Genomic DNA, 19,454 nt, shown 5'->3' with positions numbered 1-19,454 from the left:
CAACTTGTCAAGGAGCCATTGGAGAATGGACAAGGATATTTATCTCTTAAGGATTAATTTAATGAATTGCAAATGTTTGTAGGCTGTTGAGAAGGAACAAAAGCCAAGGTGACAATATCTCCCAACAATGGTGATCTGGACACCACCAACCACAACACCCAATCAATTAACAACACTTGCCCGAGGTTGGTGGTTTTGTAGGTGGTGAGCAAGGTTGTCAAAGCAACAACGTGGCATGGGTCAGTAGGAAAGCTGAGTGAAGCAATGGTAGATGGAACTAAATCTGGAAAGTGTGAGCTCGTGCATTTCGGGAGGCTACACAAAGGTAGGGTGTACACAGTAAATGGCAGGGCCCTCAGGAGTACTGATGATCACATGGACCTTAGATTCAAGCACAGAGATCACTGGAAGTGGCCACACAGGTGATTAGGGTGGCAACACGACATGTGGCATTCTAGGATTCCGAGGTCGGGACATAAAATATAAGAGCTGGGGGGCGGGGGGTTCCTGATAGAACTGCATAAAGCACTGGTTAGGCCACAGCTGGAGATCTGAGTGCTGTTCTGTTTAGCACTATGGGAAGATGTGGCAGTGTTGGAGAGGCTGCAGATGACGTTCACAAGCACGTTGTCCAGGGTGGAATGTTTCGGTTATGGGGTGAAGAAATATACATCACTGAAATAGATCATCTTGTCAGTGTCACATCACAGTTTGCGGGAGCTTGCTGTGCACACTTTGGCCGCAGTATCTCCTACTACTCTGGACACTGGAGGGGAAAGAGCAGAGTAGTGCAATCACACATTACTGTGCTGCAGAGTGCAGTGAAAACAAGTAAAAATATTGGAAATAATCAGCAGGTGAACAGCATGAACAGAGAAAAGCAGGATTAGTTCCAGGTCATGGACCCTTCACACAAGAACATCTTCCTTGATGTCACTTTGACCAGCTCTCAGTCAGCTGTCACGGCAGCCTAATACAATGCCAGGTTTGTTGGCATTTGTTAAAGTTCCTGGCAAGTGGTTCTGCTATGTCGGAGGTGTCGATGTGCAAATCGATGTGAGGTAAACATTTGCCTCTCTGGACTGGGGGAGTGTTCACCAGACCTTCATTTCTAGACAACTTTCATCCTGGTCAGGTGATCCCCATTGTTGGTGAGGGAGCACAAGGTTTGGTGACGACCTCAGCCTGGATCAGCGAGAGGTCCAGACCATCCTTCACACTAGCACAGTGATGACAGGCTAGCTCTCAGAGGAGAGGCAGGTGAGAGGGCCTGCTGGAGTCTGCACAGCCTGTTTTCCTGACGTGGAACCTAAAATTAGGTCATGATGCTGGACAGCTCCAGTGAACCCCGGTTTGATCCTTGGGTGCTAGCTGTGTGGAGTTTGCACAATCTCCCTTCCTTGGTCTCAGTTCCTTTCTTGGTCTCAGACCCCATGCTGGACAGATCTCTGGTATCCAAGAGTCTGCTTCCTAGACTGCCCCCAGTTTTGAACCATTGCCTTCAAACTCCTCCCCTTAACACTGAAGTCCCAGCCCACTCCCCCAACAAAAACCTCACCGAGGAATTATACTTCCAAAACCATCTCTGACCAAATGGCTGGACACCTGGCCGAGCAGATGCTGATGGTACTTTCGACCAATGTCTGTCTCTGGCTCAAGGTGAATGCCTGTATTCCCTGGAGATAGATATATACTGTATATATAGTTGTGTCAAATACTCTGTGTGCATTTATGTGTGACTATATGAGAGAGGGAGAGAAGGGGAGGAGAGGAGGGAAGGAAAGAGGAAGGGAGAGAGATAGAGAGAGAGAGAGGAGGGAGACAGAGGAAGGAAGAGAAGGATGGAAAGAGATGGATTGAGAGAGGGGAGGGAGGGGAGAGAGAGAGGAAGAGAGGAGGGAGAGAGGGAGGGAGAAAGAGGGTGAGAGAGGGAGAGAGAGAGGGAAGAGGGAGAGAGCGAGGAAGAGAGAAGGAGAGAAGCATGGTGTGTGTGTGTGTGTGTGTGTGTGTGTGTGTGGACTGGATGATATGAGAGAGAGGGACAATTTGCTGTGTGTACACAGTGTGTGAGTGTGATCGCGGGTGCCGTATGCACTCTCGGGGCTTTACGGAATGGCTCCCATGACCGATGCATGGACCCAGTGTTGGCTATGACACTGACGCAGGAGGCTGCCAGTCCCGGCTAAAGGGAGTCCCCCAGGGAGACGTTACTTTGAGGAGAGGGAAGTGTTTTTGGAAAGCGGAGAGCCTTCTGTCAGAAGAGAGTTGAGTGAACTGACTGAGGAACTGAACAACAGGGGAGGAGACAAGTACTCTAAAGAGCCAGGGGGCTGTGCCCAGTGAAGTGACTGACACTGGACTATTCACAGGGACACAAGGCATGTGTTGAGTTATTTCACTGCGCAGAGGGAGGAGTTAGGTCTCGGGGTATTTAACCCAGGCAGGGGCTGGGAAGTTCAGAAGCTGGAGTTTCAGGGACATGGAAGGGGTGGGGAATGCGTGGGGCAGCTGTGGCTCAGGAAGGCTCTGCCGGGCCCGGCCGGACCCCAGCCTGCTGCAAGGGCGCGTGTTGCTCACGTTACTGGAGATGGAGCTGAGGTATCTGCCGTGCCGGAGGACCATGGCGAAAGTGCAGAAGGAGATTCGGCCTCACATGCGGAGCAGGCTAGCTGTGTGGATGCTGGAGGTAATGTGTTCACTGATCCAGGCCTGAATGCAGACAAATGTGTTCAGTCACGGAGCACAGGCTCCAAAGGGAAGATAATCAATGTCATTTCTACGTTTAAAGTGAGGAAGATGTTATTTATAAATAACATTTTCCATCTCATTCTAAAGCATTTTACTGCTAATTTTACGCCTTCAAAGTGCACTCGCTGTAACAATGGGGCAGTCAATGTACGCACAGCAAGCTCCCACAAAACAGCAACATGATGGCATATTTCTGCCATGTTGTTGTGGGATTAAAGGTTACTCAGGGCTGTGGTACTCAAGCCTCTTGACCCACTATTCCTGGTTAAACCAGAGTGGGAGTGTGACACACTGCACTTGGGAGAAGAGTCAGAATAAGGACACCAGGCTTCAAGAGTAAGGTCAGACCACTCAAGGGTGATTCCAGGAAGGACTTTACACACTGAGGGGCAACATTCTCTCTATTTTTCTTTACAGCTGTGCAGACCAACCATTGCTTTGAGCAGGAAATTTTTACATGGCCTGAAAACTGCGTGAAACTGTAAATGTTTTTCTCTTGTAAAATGCACATTAAACAAAGAGAAATCACAACTAAACAATGTCAGCAGTCAAAACAAATGACAGGCACAATGGTAAAAATAAAATATTTTGACCAGATGGAGTTGGCATTGAGTGGGCCGGTGGTTTATTAACAATGAGCTACCAAATTCCGTTCTGTGTTTATTGTTACAATTTGTAACAGTGTTGTAACTTGAAACACTGACAGTGTAAATACGCCGAAACTCTAAAATTTATTATTTAGAAAACGTATGGCTTATATTCATTAACACAACTAGTTACAGTATATTTCACAAATATATTAACAGATTTCAAAATTATGTTAACATAATTTCAAAATTAAATTAACATTATATAAAATAAAATTCCACCTGTGTGGCAACAAAGGTAATGTGCATGGGAGCATTTCAGTTGCTGTGCAGCCACGCATCCACACAGTTTAAAGGGAAGAGTGCCAAGGTGGTGTGGATATCTGGAAGCCTCTCACTCTCCTCTTGAGGCTGGAGAAGGGGTTTGATTGAATATTTTGAATTTGATGCCCTACATTTTATTTGGGTTATTGAACCAAAAAGAATAGATCACAAGCTACAATTTAATTAACAGTTTGAAGAGACTAAAGGGTCTTTTGCTTTTCTTATGCCGGACAGGGTGAGGTGGGTGTAGCTTAGTCAAAGCCTGTTCACATGGCACTTGAAAAGGAGGAATTTTCACTAAATGATAACACTGAAGGTTATAGAATAGCACAGCATGGAAACAAGCCAGCTGGCCCATCTTCGTGATGCTGACCAACTAGTCCCGTTTGCCTATTTGACCCATATCCTTGGACCTGTCCAAATGACTTTTAAACATTGCAATGCTACCCTCCTCTACCACTTCCTCTGGCAGCTCATTCCATCCTGGGTGTAAAGGTTGCCCCTGCAGTCCCTTTTAAATTATTTCCTTCTCATGTTCAATCCATGTCCTCTCGTTTTTGACTCCCCTACTCTGGGAGAAAGGTTGTGACCTCCTTGTCCGCGCCCCTCCTGATTTTGTGTACCTCTATGAGGCCACTTCTCAGCCTCCTACACTCCTGTAAAAACAGTCCCAGTCTATGCAGCCTCTGCTAACGACTCAAGCCTTCCAAGTTCCTGTAAAATCCTTGAGAATCTTTCTTGCACCTTGTCAGCTAAACTACATCTGTCTTGTAGCTGAGTGATCAGAACAGTAACAATATTCTAGGGAGGTCATACCAGTGTCTTGTTAAGCTGCAATGTAACATCCCAACTCATGTATTCAGTGCCCTGACTGATGAAGGACAATATACTGAGCACTGTCTTCACTCTGACAGATGAAGACTAGTGTACCAAATGGATTCTTCACTACCCTGTCTGCCTGTGACACTACTTTCAAGGAACCACGTACCTGGAACCCTAAGTCCCTCTGTTCTATAACACCCAACAGGACCCTATCATGTACAGCGTAGGTCCTGCTCTGGTTTAATTACTCAAAGTAACAATAGTTAATCATTTGGATAATCTTAATCTAATCAACAGAAGTTAGTATGGTTTTAGAAACATAGAAAACCTACAGCACAATACAGGCCCTTCAGCCCACAATGCTGTGCTGAACATGTACTTACTTTAGAAATTACCCATAGCCCTCCATTTTTCTAAACTTCATGTACCTGTCCAAGAGTCTCCTAAAAGACTCTATCGTATCCACCTCCACCACCATCACAAGCAGCCCATTCCACACACTCACCACCCTCTGCATAAAAAACTTACCCCTGACATCTCCTCTGTACCTACTTACAAGCACCTTAAAACTGTGCCCTCTCATGATAGCCATTCCAGCCCTGGGGAAAAGCCTCTGATTACCCACATGATTATGGAAGATAAATCCTTGTTAATAAATTTGCTGCAGTTCTTGAGGATAAGAGTAGCGTTATCGATGGGGGGGCGGGGAGGGACCTGTAGATGTAATATATGTAGAGTTTAATAAGGTGTCACATAAAAAGCTGGTGCAGAAAATAAAGGCCCATGGTGGTGGGTTTGCATGGATTGAAGACTGATTACAGCAGAGGGGACAGTTGAAATAAATGGGCCTTTTCCAGGCTAGAAGCACTGGATACTCTGGGGATGAGATTTTGGCTCTGAATTATTTGTAGTCTAGATTAATGGCCTGGAGATTGGTTAGGGTGCAAGATATCCAATTCTGCCAAAGATACGAAAATCACTGGAAGGTTATCTTGTAATGAGGATAGTGGGATCTGTAGCAGACTGCAGGTATTTTGAGTAAGTATTGAAAACTTGGCAGACAGAGTTAATGAGCAAAACTGTGAAATCACACACTTCAGTAGGAAAATTCTAAAGGCAAACTATTATCTGAATGGAGAAGGCCATAAAGGCATAGGAGGAGAATTGGGCCATTTGGCCCATCGAGTCGGCACATCAATTCCGTCATGGCTGATTTATTTTTCTCAACCTTATTACCTTGTCTAAGAAGGATTACAGAGGAGCAAAGTGGGGACGGATTTGGGTGTTCCTACATATGGATCACTCAAAGTTAGCTGAACTGGTTTAGCAAGTAGTTAGGAAGACAATGTGTAGAATCAGAACTGGGTTTATCATCACTGGCATGTGTCATGAAATTTGTTAACTTAGCAGGAGTAGTTCAATGTAATACATAATATAGAAGAAAAAATAATAAATAACTAAATCAATTACAATATATATATTGATAAAATTAAAATTGTGTAAAACAGAAATAATATATATTAAAACAGTGAGGTTGTGTTCATGGGTTCAATGTCCATTTTAGAATCAGATGGCAGAGGGGAAGAAGCTGTTCCTGAATCACTGTGCGTGTGCCTTCAGGTTTCTGTACCTCCTACCTGATGGTAACAGTGAGAAAAGGGCATGTCCTGGGTGTTGGACGTCCTTAATAATGGACGCTGCCTTTCTGAGACACCGCTCCTTGAAGATGTCCTGGGTGCTTTGTAGGCTAGTAGCCAAGATAGAGCCGACTAAATATATGACCCTCTGCAGCGTTTTTCGGTCCCGTGCAGAAGCCCCCCACCTATCTTTATTGGGAGCTAGAGTGGCCTTTATTGGGACAGTTTTGGAGTTTGGGATAGGAAGGTATTGTTACTATTGTTCAGGGTGTTGGTGAGACACCCTGAGTATTGTGTACAGTTTATGTCCTCTTGATAGACCGACATTGGAGAGTGCCCACGAGAAATTCGCAAGGCAAGAGGCTTGTCCTATCACACGTGGCAAAAGAAATTAAGTCAGGTCTAATTCATCTCCTTTTTAATGTTCTTATCCAACTGACCAAACGTTCCGTATCAATGAATTAGGGTTTAGACCTTCACAATTGTCTTAATCCTGGTTCTCAGAACTGGGACGCCATACTCCAAATGCGTCCACAACAGTATTTTATCAAGTTAGCCCATCATTTCCTAACTCTCGTGTTCATTCTCCGCGTAAACTATTTTCTCAATCGGTTCTGCCACAGCTCGTGGTTCTCGCTCCCCTTTTAGAATTGTCGTTGGTGTAGTTTACCAGCGGAAGTCAGAATTTGTACAGTACGATGGAGTCATCTCCACAACATTGATCTAAGACAATTTGCTGAGCCGCGCAAAAGGCGATCTGTGCGGATCAACTTCACAAGCATTGGAGGAACATAAGCCATAAACGAGGCTTTAATAGCATTCAATAATAACAACCTTCAGGAACAGGCCAGGTCAAAGTTTGTGGGAAATTGGTGCTCTGGAGACGCGATGAAATCTGCCCCCAATGTCGGTCAATGCTGCCCTCTGCTGGCCATAGTCAAAGAGCATGAAGACAGTCCTTTCGATTTGTTAGACTCGTACGTAGCATCACATACCCACTTACAATAATCTCCTCACATTACCATCAATTTACCCCGAATTTTACCACCGATCGACTCACTGGGGGCAATTTACAGTGGCTAATTAACCTACCAACCCGCATGTCCTTGGGGAAAAAGCCGGAGCACGTGGCGGTAAACCCCTATCGTCGCAGACTCCACAAGGACAGCACCCGAAATCAGGATTAAACGTAGTTCTCTGGGCTTCCCGGTTTCAAACCTTAAGAAAATTCTTTGAGAGAGGGAGTCCAGGCTCCCTTGAGGAAATGTTTCCTGCCCAGAGCGAAGGGTCCCTGACCTGAAGCGACGGTTGGCGCTTTCTGCTGGCGGGCTGTCAAACGGGATTAAATGGGGTTGAGACGGATAATAAATGAACCACGATCCATGGGCTACTCTTATATCTTATAGTGTTACGGAATGTCAGATTTCCAGCCTCTGCATTTGGTATTTTAATGCAAATGTCGCCCTTCTTTCTGCATCATTACCCCGCACCAGAGACCTGCATATTCTTCTTTCAAATGCTGCACACGCGGGGTCAGGGGAAGGTCGGGCACTTCATGCAGATATTGAAAAGGGCTGTTCCTAGTTTTCGCAGAGAGCTTCCCATCGCCCCTCCATCGTGTTCAGTCCCACAGCCGCTCCAGTGCTTAAACATCCCCCAGTTTCCAACGATCCTTCATTGGTAGCATGTTCTCCAATTAACACCCGCCACTCTCTCCTCCTCAGCGCCCTTCCTGAAACTGTCATCAGCTTTTCAGTCTCAGCGGGCGGCTTGCTGTCAAACCTCAATCCAGTCAGGCGTCCTGAGCGGTAATCACCGCCTAACGTGCCTATGTTTCTTTAACGATAGGTTTGTGAACAGGAGACCTGTGAGAAGGAGGTGTTCCCTCTGTCCATGAACTACTTGGACCGCTTCCTGACTGTGATGCCGTTGGAAAAGTCCAGGTTCCAGCTGCTGGGGGCCGCCTGCTTACTCCTGGCATCGAAAGTCCGTCAGACCAACCCGCTGCCTGTGGAAACCTTGTGCACCTACACGGCGCACTCGTCCCGGCCGGAGGATCTGAGGGTAAGTTGCTGGGGGACGGGGACGGGGACATAAACACTCTCTCCCCCCCCCCCCGCCCCCCGCAACAAGTTTGATTCCACGGTGGAGCTCAGTTTCCTAGAGTCAAAATCACTAACCGGACGCTAAATTACGTACCCCAGCGGATCGCCGCTGATCGAGCTGCTCCTTGGGTTAGTTCGGGACCAGCTGGGCTTCCCATGACGCTTACAACCTCAAGTATTCTCCGTTAACAGCCCTCAGGGCTTGGTATGATACCGAGAAAGCGACACATTGTCCTTACCGTTTCCGGGTCTGAGGTGTTTATGGAGTTAAAGTATACCACAGAGGCAATGAGTAAAATGGGGGAAGAATGCAAGACTGAAAGTGTTGTTTCTAAATGCGCGTAGCATTCGGAATAAGGTGGACGAACCCATGGCACAATTAGAGATTGGTCGGTATAACTTTGTGGGCATCATTGATTCGTAGCTGAAAGGAGTCCATAGTTGGGAGCTTAACATCAAAAGGATGTACTTTGTATCGAAAGGACAGGCAGGGAGGCATAGGCGGTGGTGTGGCTCTGTTGGTAAGAGATGGAATTACATCTTCAGAAAGAGGTGACATAGGGCCGAGAATGTTGAATCTTCACGCGTGAAGTAAAGAAACTGCAAAGGTGAAAAAAAAATGGGAATCAAAGGATCCGGATGTAATAAGGATAATGTCACAATTGTAATGGTGGATTTCAATATGCGAGAGGATTGGGAAAATCAGGTTGGTGTCGGATCACGAGGGAATTTGTTGAATGCCTATGAGATTGTCATAAGGGGACGTTGGGAGCGGACCCTTATGCAAGACACAGACTCTGAAGTACCAGGAACAGGACAAGGTTTATCAAGAAAGCAAGGGGAAGAAACAACGCTGGAAATGGACACAGGCCCTGGAAGAGACAAAGACACTGGGTCTGGGCTAGGACTAAGACTAGGAAAGCGGGACCACGACAAGGAACTTGGAATTAGGAGTCTGGGCTAGGACCCCGAGCCAGAGACTGGACAGAGACCCGGAACCTGGGTCTTGACTCAAGCTCGGACCCCGGATCTAGGCGAGGGCAAGACGTGGCTACAGGACTGGACGTGGATCTCCTGTACAGGACGAGGCACATGGACAGGACCAGAACACAAAGCCTTGACTTGGACAGGTCGAGGTGCTTGGACTAGACGAGGTTCTTGGGCGTGGCTTGGACTAGACGGCGTTCTTGGGTGTGGCTTAGACTAGACGAGAGGCTCCTGGACAGGACGAGGGAACTCCAGCGCAGGACGTGTCTCTCAGACTAGGTTTGGCTCGGTTCTTGGACTCAGCTTGATTAGGCTCTTGGGTATGGAGCCGGGACCCTCCTTGAGGGCAGGAGCAGGACTCACCTAGGACGCAGGGCTGAGGAAACTGTGAGAGATTCAGAGGGGGAGGGAAAGGAAAAAGTCCAGCAGGGAATCCTTGGTTTGCAGAGGTATTTATGTGCCAGCCCAAAACGAGAATCAGGTGCCTCAATTAAGGCACCCAATGGAACAAGAGAAAACAGGAAAACCCGGAATAAGGATCGATGAACTGGACCGTGAACTGGAATGCGGATTTCATGGACCGGACCATGACAGAGATGGCTTTTTAGAGCAGCTTGTGCCTGAGCCTACTCGGGGAAAGGCTATCTTAGATTGGGTGTTGTGCAATAACCCAGATCTTATGAGGAAGCGCAATGTAAAGGAACTCTTAGGAGGCAGTGATAATATGATTGAATTCATACTGTAATTTGAGAGGGAGAAACATAACTCACATATATCAGTATCTTAATGGAATAAAGGGAATTGCAGAGGCATGCGAGAGGAGTTTGCATAGGTGGATTGATATGTCGCACAGAGGAGGGGGTTCTCAAATGGTAGGTGTAGACAACCATGGCTGACAAAGGAACATAAGAACATAAGAAATAGGAGCAGGAGTCGGCCATCTGACCCGTCGAGCCTGCTCAACCATTCAATAAGATCATGGCTGATTTGGCCATGAACTCACCTCCACCTACTTGCCTTTTCCCCATAACCCATAATACCCCTACTATGCAAAAATGTATCCAACCTTGTCTTAAATATATTTACTGAGGTAGCCTCCACTGCTTCAATGGGCAGTGAATTCCACAGATTCGCCACCCTCTGGGAAAAGCAGTTCTTCCTCATCTTCATCCTAAATCTACTCCTCTGAATCTTGAGGCTATGTCCCCGAGTTCTAGTCTCACCCACCTGTGGAAACAACTTTCCTGCCTCTATCCCTTTCATAACTTTATATGTTTCTATAAGATCTCCTCTCATTGTTCTGAATTCCAAAAGGTAGATAAGGGCTGCCTTTTAAAAGCCAAGGAAACGGCAGATAAGGTAGCAAAAGTGAGTGGGAATCTGGATGATTGGGAAGCTTTTTAAGTCCAACAAAAGACAACTAAAAAGGCTATAAGAAAAGGAAAGATGAAATATGAGGGCAGATTACCCAATAATATGAAGCAGGATACTAGAAGCTTTTTTTTCAGTTATATAAAGAGGGAGGTGAGAGTTGATATTAGACCACTGGGAAATGATGCTGGTGAAGTAGAAATGGGGGACAAAAAATGGCGGATGAACTTAATGGGTACTTTGTATCGGTCTTCACTGTGGAAGACACTAGTGGTGTGCCAGAGGTCCGTGAATGTCAGGGCACAAGAGTGAATGCCATTGCTATTACAAAGGAAAAAGAGCTAGGCAAACTCAAAGGTCTGAAGGTAGATAAGTCACCTGGACCAGATGGACTATATTCCAGGGTTCTGAAAGAGGTTGCTGAAGAGATAGCAGATGCATTGGTGACAATCTTTCAAGAATCACTTGATTCTGACATGGTCCTGGAGGACTGGAAGATTGAAAATGTCACTCCACTCTTTAAGAAGGAGGGAAGGCAAAAGAAAGGAAATTATAAGCCAGTCAGTCTAACCGCAGTGGTTGGTAAAGTATTGGAATCTATTATTAAGAATGAGTTGTTAGGGTACTTGGAGGCTAATGATAAAATAAGTCAAAGACAGTATGGTTTCTGGTAAGGGACATCTTGCTTGACAAATCTATTAGAATTCTTCGAGAAAGTAACAAGCAGGGTGGACAAAGGAAAGGCAGTGGATGTCCTTTACTTGGATTTTCAGAAGGCGTTTTATAAGTGCCACACATAAGGCTGCTTAACAAGACAAAATCCTATGGTGTAACAGGAAAGATACTGGCCTGGATAGTGGAATAGCTTACAGACAGGAGGCAGTGAGTGGAATAAAGAGGGCCTTTTCTGGTTGGCTGCCAGTGACTAGTGGGGTTCCTCGGGGGTCAGGATTGGGACCGCTACTTTTCATTTTGTCAATGATTTGGATAATGGAATTGATGGCTTTGTGGCAAAGTTTATGGATGATATGAAGATAGGTGGAGGGGTAGATGGTGCTGAGGAATGTGATTGCAGCAGGAGTAGACAAATTGGAAGAATGGGCAAAAAGGTGGCTGATGGAACACAGTGTTTGGAAATGTATGATAATGTATTTTGGTATAAAGGAACAAAAGTGCAGACTGTCATCTAAATGGGGAGAGAATTCAAACATCAGACGTGCAATGGGACTTAGGAGTCCTTGTGCTAGACTCCCAAAATGTTAATTTACAGGTTGAGTCTGTGGTAAAGAAGGCAAATGCAATGTTGGCATTTATTTCAAGGGGGATAGAATATAAAAGCAAGGAGATAATGCTAAGACACTAGTCAGGGTGTACTTGGAGTATTGTCAAAGATTCTGGGTCCCATATCTCAGAAAGGATGTGTTGTTATTGGAGAGAATCTGGAGGAAGTTCACGAGGATGATTCTGAGAATAAAGGGGTTAATATATGAGGAGTGTTTGGCAGCTTTGGGCCTGTACTCACTGAAATTTAGAAGAATGCGGGGGGGCGGGGGTCTCATTGAAACCTACGGAATGTTGAAAGGACTAGATAAGGTGAATGTAGAGAGGATGTTTCCTATGGTGGGGTATCGAGAACTAGAGGGCACAGCCTTAAAATTGAGGGGCGACCTTTTAGAACAGAGATAAGGAGGATTTTTTTTAGTCAGAGAATAGTGAATCTGTGGAAAGCTCTTCCATTGACTGCTGTGGGGGCCAGATCCGTTGGTATATTTAAGTCAGAAGTTGATGGTTTCCGGATCAGTCAGGGCATCAAAGGATACGGCGAGAAGGCAGGTGTAAGAGGTTGTGTGGGATCTGGGATCAGTCATGATGGAAAGGCAGAGCACACGGGATGGGCTGAATGGCCGTATTCTGCTCCGGTGTCTTATCCCAGGCAGCCTCTGGGGGAACTGGAGGGGTCGTGTCCTGCGCCGATATCTATTCACATCCCACTGTTCATTATATCAGGCTATGTTCTGTTATCTCATCGTTGTTTGTCATAGAGTACGGAATCAAGCATTTCAGTCGACGGAGTCCATGCCTCCACCAGCCACACATTCCACTGTCTGCCGGAGCTTGCCGTGTAGAAATCCGCTCTCCCGTTCCACTGTCTGCGGGAGCTTGCTGTGTGGAAATCCGCTCTCCCGAACCACTGTCTGCCGGAGCTTGCCGTGTAGAAATCCGCTCTCCCGAACCACTGTCTGCGGGAGCTTGCTGTGTAGAAATCCGCTCTCCCGTTCCACTGTCTGCTTGCTGTGCGGAAATCCGCTCTCCCGAACCACTGTCTGCCGGAGCTTGCCGTGTAGAAATCCGCTCTCCCGAACCACTGTCTGCGGGAGCTTGCCGTGTAGAAATCCGCTCTCCCGTTCCACTGTCTGCGGGAGCTTGCCGTGTAGAAATCCGCTCTCCCGTTCCACTGTCTGCCGGAGCTTGCCGTGTAGAAATCCGCTCTCCCGTTCCACTGTCTGCTTGCTGTGTGGAAATCCGCTCTCCCGAACCACTGTCTGCCGGAGCTTGCCGTGTAGAAATCCGCTCTCCCGTTCCACTGTCTGCGGGAGCTTGCCGTGTAGAAATCCGCTCTCCCGTTCCACTGTCTGCCGGAGCTTGCCGTGTAGAAATCCGCTCTCCCGTTCCACTGTCTGCGGGAGCTTGCCGTGTAGAAATCCGCTCTCCCGAACCACTGTCTGCGGGAGCTTGCTGTGTGGAAATCCGCTCTCCCGAACCACTGTCTGCGGGAGCTTGCCGTGTAGAAATCCGCTCTCGCGTTCCCTGCAGTACAGTACTCGACTCGCGGGGTTCCGGACAGACTGGGAGTGAAGGTGAATGGGCATCCTCACCAGTTACACTTAGGCTGCCAACAATTCCGAAAACAAGGCAGCTGCTGAACAAGATAATTGGCCGGAAACACCATCCAGCCCTCGCCGCAGATGTGTCGGGGGTTCCTCAGGACCTGTTACTCTCATGTGTTGGTCTCCATGGAGACGAGGCCTCAGTGTCCCCCCCTCTTTATATCTTCCTTGGAGCCGTGGCCATTCGCCATGACGCCGAGCCCCTGATTACCCATTTTCAGCGCGGACGTCATTGATTAGTTGAGTTTCAGCACTGGTTCCATGCGGTCGGCCTGCACCGACCAGCGCCCGCTGTCCAGAGAGACCACTGGCTCGCTCCGTCCACTGACCGAGTGACCCTTTTCCTTGCAGTTTCCGGATCCACTGGGCGTGCCCATCATACTCCACACGTTCTCGCCATCGCACACCTGGCAGAGAAAACCACGGACCTGACGCGGGGAGGTGGTCAGTCTGGACAAGATAGGCCGAAGGGCCGGTTTCTGTGCTGTGACTGCGAATCCAAGACTCGAAGCGTTCAGGGCCACAGAAACGCAAAACCTTTAATGCCCGATTTGCTGAGTCGCCCTTCTTAAAAATAAACCGGGGAAGGTCACGGTAAATGGGGAGGGGAGTGTGGAGCAGGAAGGGGCGCTCCCTTTCCATTGGGATAAGGCAGGGGTCCCCAACCTTTTTTGCACTGCGGACCAGTTTAATATTGACAATATTCTTGCGGACCGGCCGACCCGGGGGGGGGGGGGGAGGTAGGGTTGCCAACGGACAAGAGTAGCAGTCAAATACGTTGTGTTTACCCAGATAAAGACTACAATGACCATGAAGCCTTGCGCGGGCACCGGTGCGCATGCGTGACCTTCGTGTACATGCCGATCTCATTCTACAAATCGTTTTTGGCGATTCTGTTCCGGGGGGGGTGTTAATCACGACCGGAATATAGGTGATAAGTGGCTAATACACTCAATTTCCTTTCTAAAAGGGTTTACCTAACGAATTTAATATTAAACACACAGCGCATATTTTCCTCGCATGAATACAGTGATAAGTCGATTATCGGGGAGGACAGGGGAGCTTCAAGTAAGTATGGAACGAGCTTCCAGTAGAAGTGGTAGAATCAGGTTCGATGTTGTCATTTAAAGTTAAATTGGATAGATACATGGACAGGAAAGGAATGGAGGGTTATGGGCTGCGTGCAGGTCGGTGGGACTAGGTGAGAGTAGCGTTCGGCATGGACTAGAAGGGCCGAGATCGCCTGTTTCCGTGCGGTAATTGTTATACTTATAATTGTTATAAGTCAATTGCATCTTAACATTTTAAGTAACGTTTGGATATTAAACACACAGCACATATTTTCCCCGTATGAATATATAAAATTATTGCAACACACCAATATCGCTGAATCAGTGGGAGCCCTGGGCTTGTTTCCCTGCAACAAGACAGTCCTATCGAGGGGTGATGGGAGACAGCGATACTCGAAGGGGGTTCCTTATGTCCAGTCTATTCCGCAGTTTAGTTTCCGTTGCATTCATCGCAGAAAATTACGCTTCGCAGAAAAATGTTGGAAATGGAAGCAACGTTTTCAGTGCTTTTGTGGCTATCTCAGGATATTTAGCCTTGACTTTGATCCGGAATGCCGGCAGAGATGTTATGTCAAACATACTTTTCAGCCCGCCATCATTTGCAAGCTCGAGGAGTTGATCTCGTTCCCGCGCTGACATGGACGACGCGCGCGTAATGGCTCAACAATGGGCGGAACAGGGAATGAGGAAAGGTGCAGCTGACTCATATCGCCAAATCATATCGTTTCTTCGTGGCCAGGTAGCAAAAGCTTTGCGGCCCGGTGGTTGGGGACCACTGGGATAAGGGCTGGGAGCGCTGTTGGGTCCGGAACACCCCTTTGAAAGGTCCCGTCGTTGTGTGGCGTCCCCACCCCACTAACTCCCAATCTGCTGTGCTGAGTGAAGATATCGTTTCAAGGGTCCCGCTCCTTCTGGTCTCTCGGTTACCGTCGTCCTTAAATTATCGTCAGAATTGTCTAAAACGCCTTTCTAAAATGTCCAACCCGACTTCTAAAGTGCTTTCAGACTCTGGAATTTTTCCAGTAAACCCCGTCTCGTTCGCCCAGAACCTTGCAGACTGGAAGTGAACACAGTTTTCTCGCTCTCTCACACGTTCGGAAGTCACAGTGACATGCTCGTTCACCCTGCTTACAGGAGGTGCTCCCGGGGGCTGGGGCCCGCTTGGTGCCGAGAGCAGGGGCAGATGTGGGGGGCGGGGTCCCCGTGAGCCGGGCTTTGTCTGACGGCCACTCTCACTCGACAGGCGATGGAGTTGCTGCTCTTGGACACGCTGCAGTGGCACCTCGGCGCGCCCACGCCGCAGGAGTTCGTGGAGCAGTTACTCGAAGTACTCGGAGCACAGGCGGCTGGGGAACGGCTGATCCGCAAACACACCGACACCTTCATCGCGCTCTGCAACACAGGTGCGGGGTGTCGGGTCCGCGCGTCTGAGGAGGGATCGGTGTGGTGATGGTGGTGGTAGGGGAGAGGAGGGAACATTTGTGTTGGTGGTATAGGGTTAATGGGGGGTGGGTATGTGCGGTTGGCGGAGCACGGGGTTGGGGCTGGCCGGAGAAACGTCGGTAGGGGTGGGTATAGGCGGGTGAGCTCTCTCCACAGTGTTTGAGGGAGGCTGTAGATTCCCAAGGCGGGCGATCCAGGGACTCGACCCGCCGCCGCTAATTCCCGCATCGTTGCAGACGCTGAGTTCGTGTCGTTGCCGCCTTCGGTGATCGGTGCCGCCAGTCTCGCCGCCGCCGTCTGCGGCCTTCGCCTGTGTCTGCCGGGAATTCCTCCAGGACCCCGGGTGCTCACCGACCACCTCGCCCGCTCCATCCGCTGCGATCCGGTAAGTTGGTGCTAGGACCCCTGTCTCCCAGTCCCAACCCAACCCACCTCCACTCTCTTCCCCCATCTTCCCGTCCCCTCCACTGCCCTGGCGGGTCTCCGTTCCCAGTCTACGCCCCCTGGGTAAACTTGTCCCTGACTCCCCAACTCTCCCAACCCATTTGCCACTGGTGCGTTCTGACCAGCTGTGGGGCAGAGATGAAACCTTTCCCAGCCGGGGTCGAGGTGAACACCCGCTGCCTCTGCGTCCCTGCCGGCTTGTCGGTGACCATAAGACAGAGGAGAAGAACCAAGTAGTTCAGCCCATCGAGTCTGCTCCGGATTCCATCACGACTGATCTATTATCCCTCTCAACCCCATTCTCCTGCCTTCTCCCGTATCCTCTGAAGCCCCGACTGACCAAGAACATATCAACCTCTGTTTTAAATTTACCCAATGACTTGGCCTTACAGCCACCTGAGGCGATGAATTCCACAGGTTCCCCATCCTCTTGACTAAAGAAATCCCTCCTCATCTCCGTTGTATCTGTACGTTTCTCTAGTCTGAGGCTGTGGCCTCTGGTCCCTGATCCCAGGCACCTCCTCTCCACTACCACTGTCCAGCCTGTCACTATTCAGTAAGTTACAATGAGATCCTCCCACATTCTTCTGACCTCCAGCGAGTACAGGCCCAGAGCCATCATATGCTTCTCATATGTTAACCCTTTCATTCCCAGGATCATTCTGATGAACCTCCTCTGGACCCTCTCCAACATCACCACATCTTTTCTGAGATAAGGGGCCCAAAACTGCATGTTCCAAGTGCGTTCTGACCAATGCCTTATAAAGCCTCAGCATGACATCCAAAGGGCCCGTGGTGAGCGTGGGTCGGTTAGGCCGAAGGGCCTGTTTACACATTGTATTAATTCTATGACTCTATCCATCTCTCTGCCTACTGATAAACAACTTCCCTCCAAAGAACATTTTTACATACTCACGCCCTTCTATTCCAATTCCATCACCTCCCACCCTACCCACTTCCCAGTCCAATATGCCCTCAGGCCTCCCTCACCCCCTCAGTGTCAGCACCCTGCACTCAGGACAGGTTGCACACAGGGTCGTTCATCACTGGCATCTTTCAAATGGGTTACAAATCTGCGATGGTGAAGATACCAAGGCCAGCCTGTCCCAGTGGGGGCGAGGGAGCTCCCGGGGCTGTTCCTGCTCCCCATTCACCCTCAAACAGTACCATTACCCTCATGGTGTGCTTCATCAAAGGACGAGTTCAGGGGATGAGGGGCAAGTCCAAAATCACAGATGTACTCTGCAGGTCAGTCAGCATCTGTAGAGGGAGGAACAAAGTCAACGTTTCAGCTTGGAGCCCCTTCATCATAACTGGAACGTTGGGGGGACTTTCCTCTACCCAACTACCGAGTGTTTCATTGTTCTCTGATTCGATTTCAGATTCCCAGCATTGAGGTTTCTCTGATTTCCATGAAGAGAATTTATTGAAACAGACAGGGTTTGCTTCGGTTATGCGGGGGGGGGGGGCGCAGGAAGCAGGCGAGAGCCCTTCGGTAGTATCAGGTTCCTGTAAAGAGAGGATGCTCATCTCTGGCAGCAGTTTGGACCAGATGGAATACTGGAGGGGGTGGGTTGTTTTATGGGAGGCTGGGATTGTACCTGGTGGACAATTGAAGCACTTGTAGATTTGACTGATTCTGCATTCTGCCCCCAGGCTGATGGGAGATTGGGGGGTGGTGGTGCGGGATGGACGGGGTTGTTGTGAGGGCTGGCATAGACTTGAATGGCCAAATGACCTGCTTCAATGTTGCAACAAAATCAACAAAGTGAGTGGGATCTTGCTGTGCATAGATTGGCTCCTCCTGTACTTCCATGGCTATGATGTTTCTCGTTTGCTGTAAAGCACTTCTGGGGAAACGCAAGGCACTTTGAAAATGCAGGGGAAGTGCCCTGTTGTTCATTGTCAGGATGGGATCCAGTCCAATTCTGTCCAACCTGTGTTCTTCCCTTGTGCAGGAGTGTGTGAGGACGTGTCAGGAGCAGCTCGAGGTCTCCCTACACACCCGCCTGAGACAAGCAACCCCCCAAACTCTCCCCCCGCCAAAGTCGGAAGAACCGGAACGTTCCAGGACACCCACAGACATCCAGGACGTGAACTTGTGAGGACGGAACACACTGTTGCCCAGCCCTCGAGTCCTGCACTGTTTGTCTATGGAATTGCCCCTGTAGCCTGCCATCCAGTCCCGTACTCGCCACCTTGTGACAACATGGTCCCAGTTCCCAATTCCGCAGATCCTCCCAAATGCCCTTGCTCTTCCCCCGCGAATTCTCGAGTCATTTTGATGTGATAACCTTCATCGTCGTGTCTGGGGATATGGGAAAATAGCCTTGTACCATTGGATCAGTTGTCAAAATAGAATGGGCTCGTTGAGCTGAGCAGCTGTTTCTATCTTGCGTTTAATCTTCAGTCTTTTAAATCAGTGAACACACCATGTTTCTCCTGTAAGGCCTGTGCTATTTCAGTTTGCATCGGGATCCACCTCTGGGACTTGATCTGTCTGAGGTGTTGAACCCAGTATCTACAGGGCCTGGCTGTTTGCCCAGGGTGGGGATGAACTGGAGGGAGAGGGGACTACAACCTGAGAGCAGTGGGCCAGTTTCCATCCTGGTGTTGGACCCTCTGGAAGGGGAAGCGATCCCACAGGATTCCTAGTCTCCAACATGGAGGCAATTTCATAGGAAAGCTCCCTGGAGGAGACATTCCTTCCCAAACCTCCCACTCACCCCTTCACTCATCTACTTCATACTTCCCATTGGCCAATCCCAGTGGCTGCATTACTCCTCTGACCCTGGAACTGGCTGAACTGGGTTGGCCTTGGAGCAGGAAGCCAGGGCGATGATTCATGCCTTTTGCTGTCAATCATCCAAAGTGCTCACCATTCACTGGCTCTCTCAACTGTTTCATTATTTAACTATTTATTTTAACTGTTTATTTTAATTAAAATAAAGTCTGTATTTAAGTTAATGTTTAAAGTAATGTTAATTATTTTCAATGTTAAAATAAAATTCATACTAAGCTGGTCAGA

The 19,454-nt window shown here is 48.6% G+C and overlaps 1 protein-coding gene across 1 annotated transcript; it reads left to right on the top strand.

The window, feature by feature from the left end:
• Positions 1–2,479: 2,479 nt before the first annotated feature.
• On the top strand, positions 2,480–18,639 carry LOC140204645 (G1/S-specific cyclin-D1-like). The gene is made up of 5 exons (XM_072271342.1): positions 2,480–2,686; positions 7,967–8,182; positions 15,783–15,942; positions 16,219–16,367; positions 18,385–18,639. The coding sequence occupies exons 1-5, from the start codon at positions 2,480–2,482 to the stop codon at positions 18,529–18,531; spliced, it is 879 nt and encodes a 292-aa protein (XP_072127443.1). The 3' UTR covers positions 18,532–18,639.
• Positions 18,640–19,454: the final 815 nt, after the last annotated feature.

Source organism: Mobula birostris, chromosome 11 (genome assembly GCF_030028105.1).
Source record: "Mobula birostris isolate sMobBir1 chromosome 11, sMobBir1.hap1, whole genome shotgun sequence".
Classification (NCBI taxonomy): Eukaryota; Metazoa; Chordata; class Chondrichthyes; order Myliobatiformes; family Myliobatidae; genus Mobula; species Mobula birostris.
The sequence above is the reverse complement of the archived record's forward strand: the minus strand, read 5'-3'. Positions and strand labels throughout refer to the sequence as shown.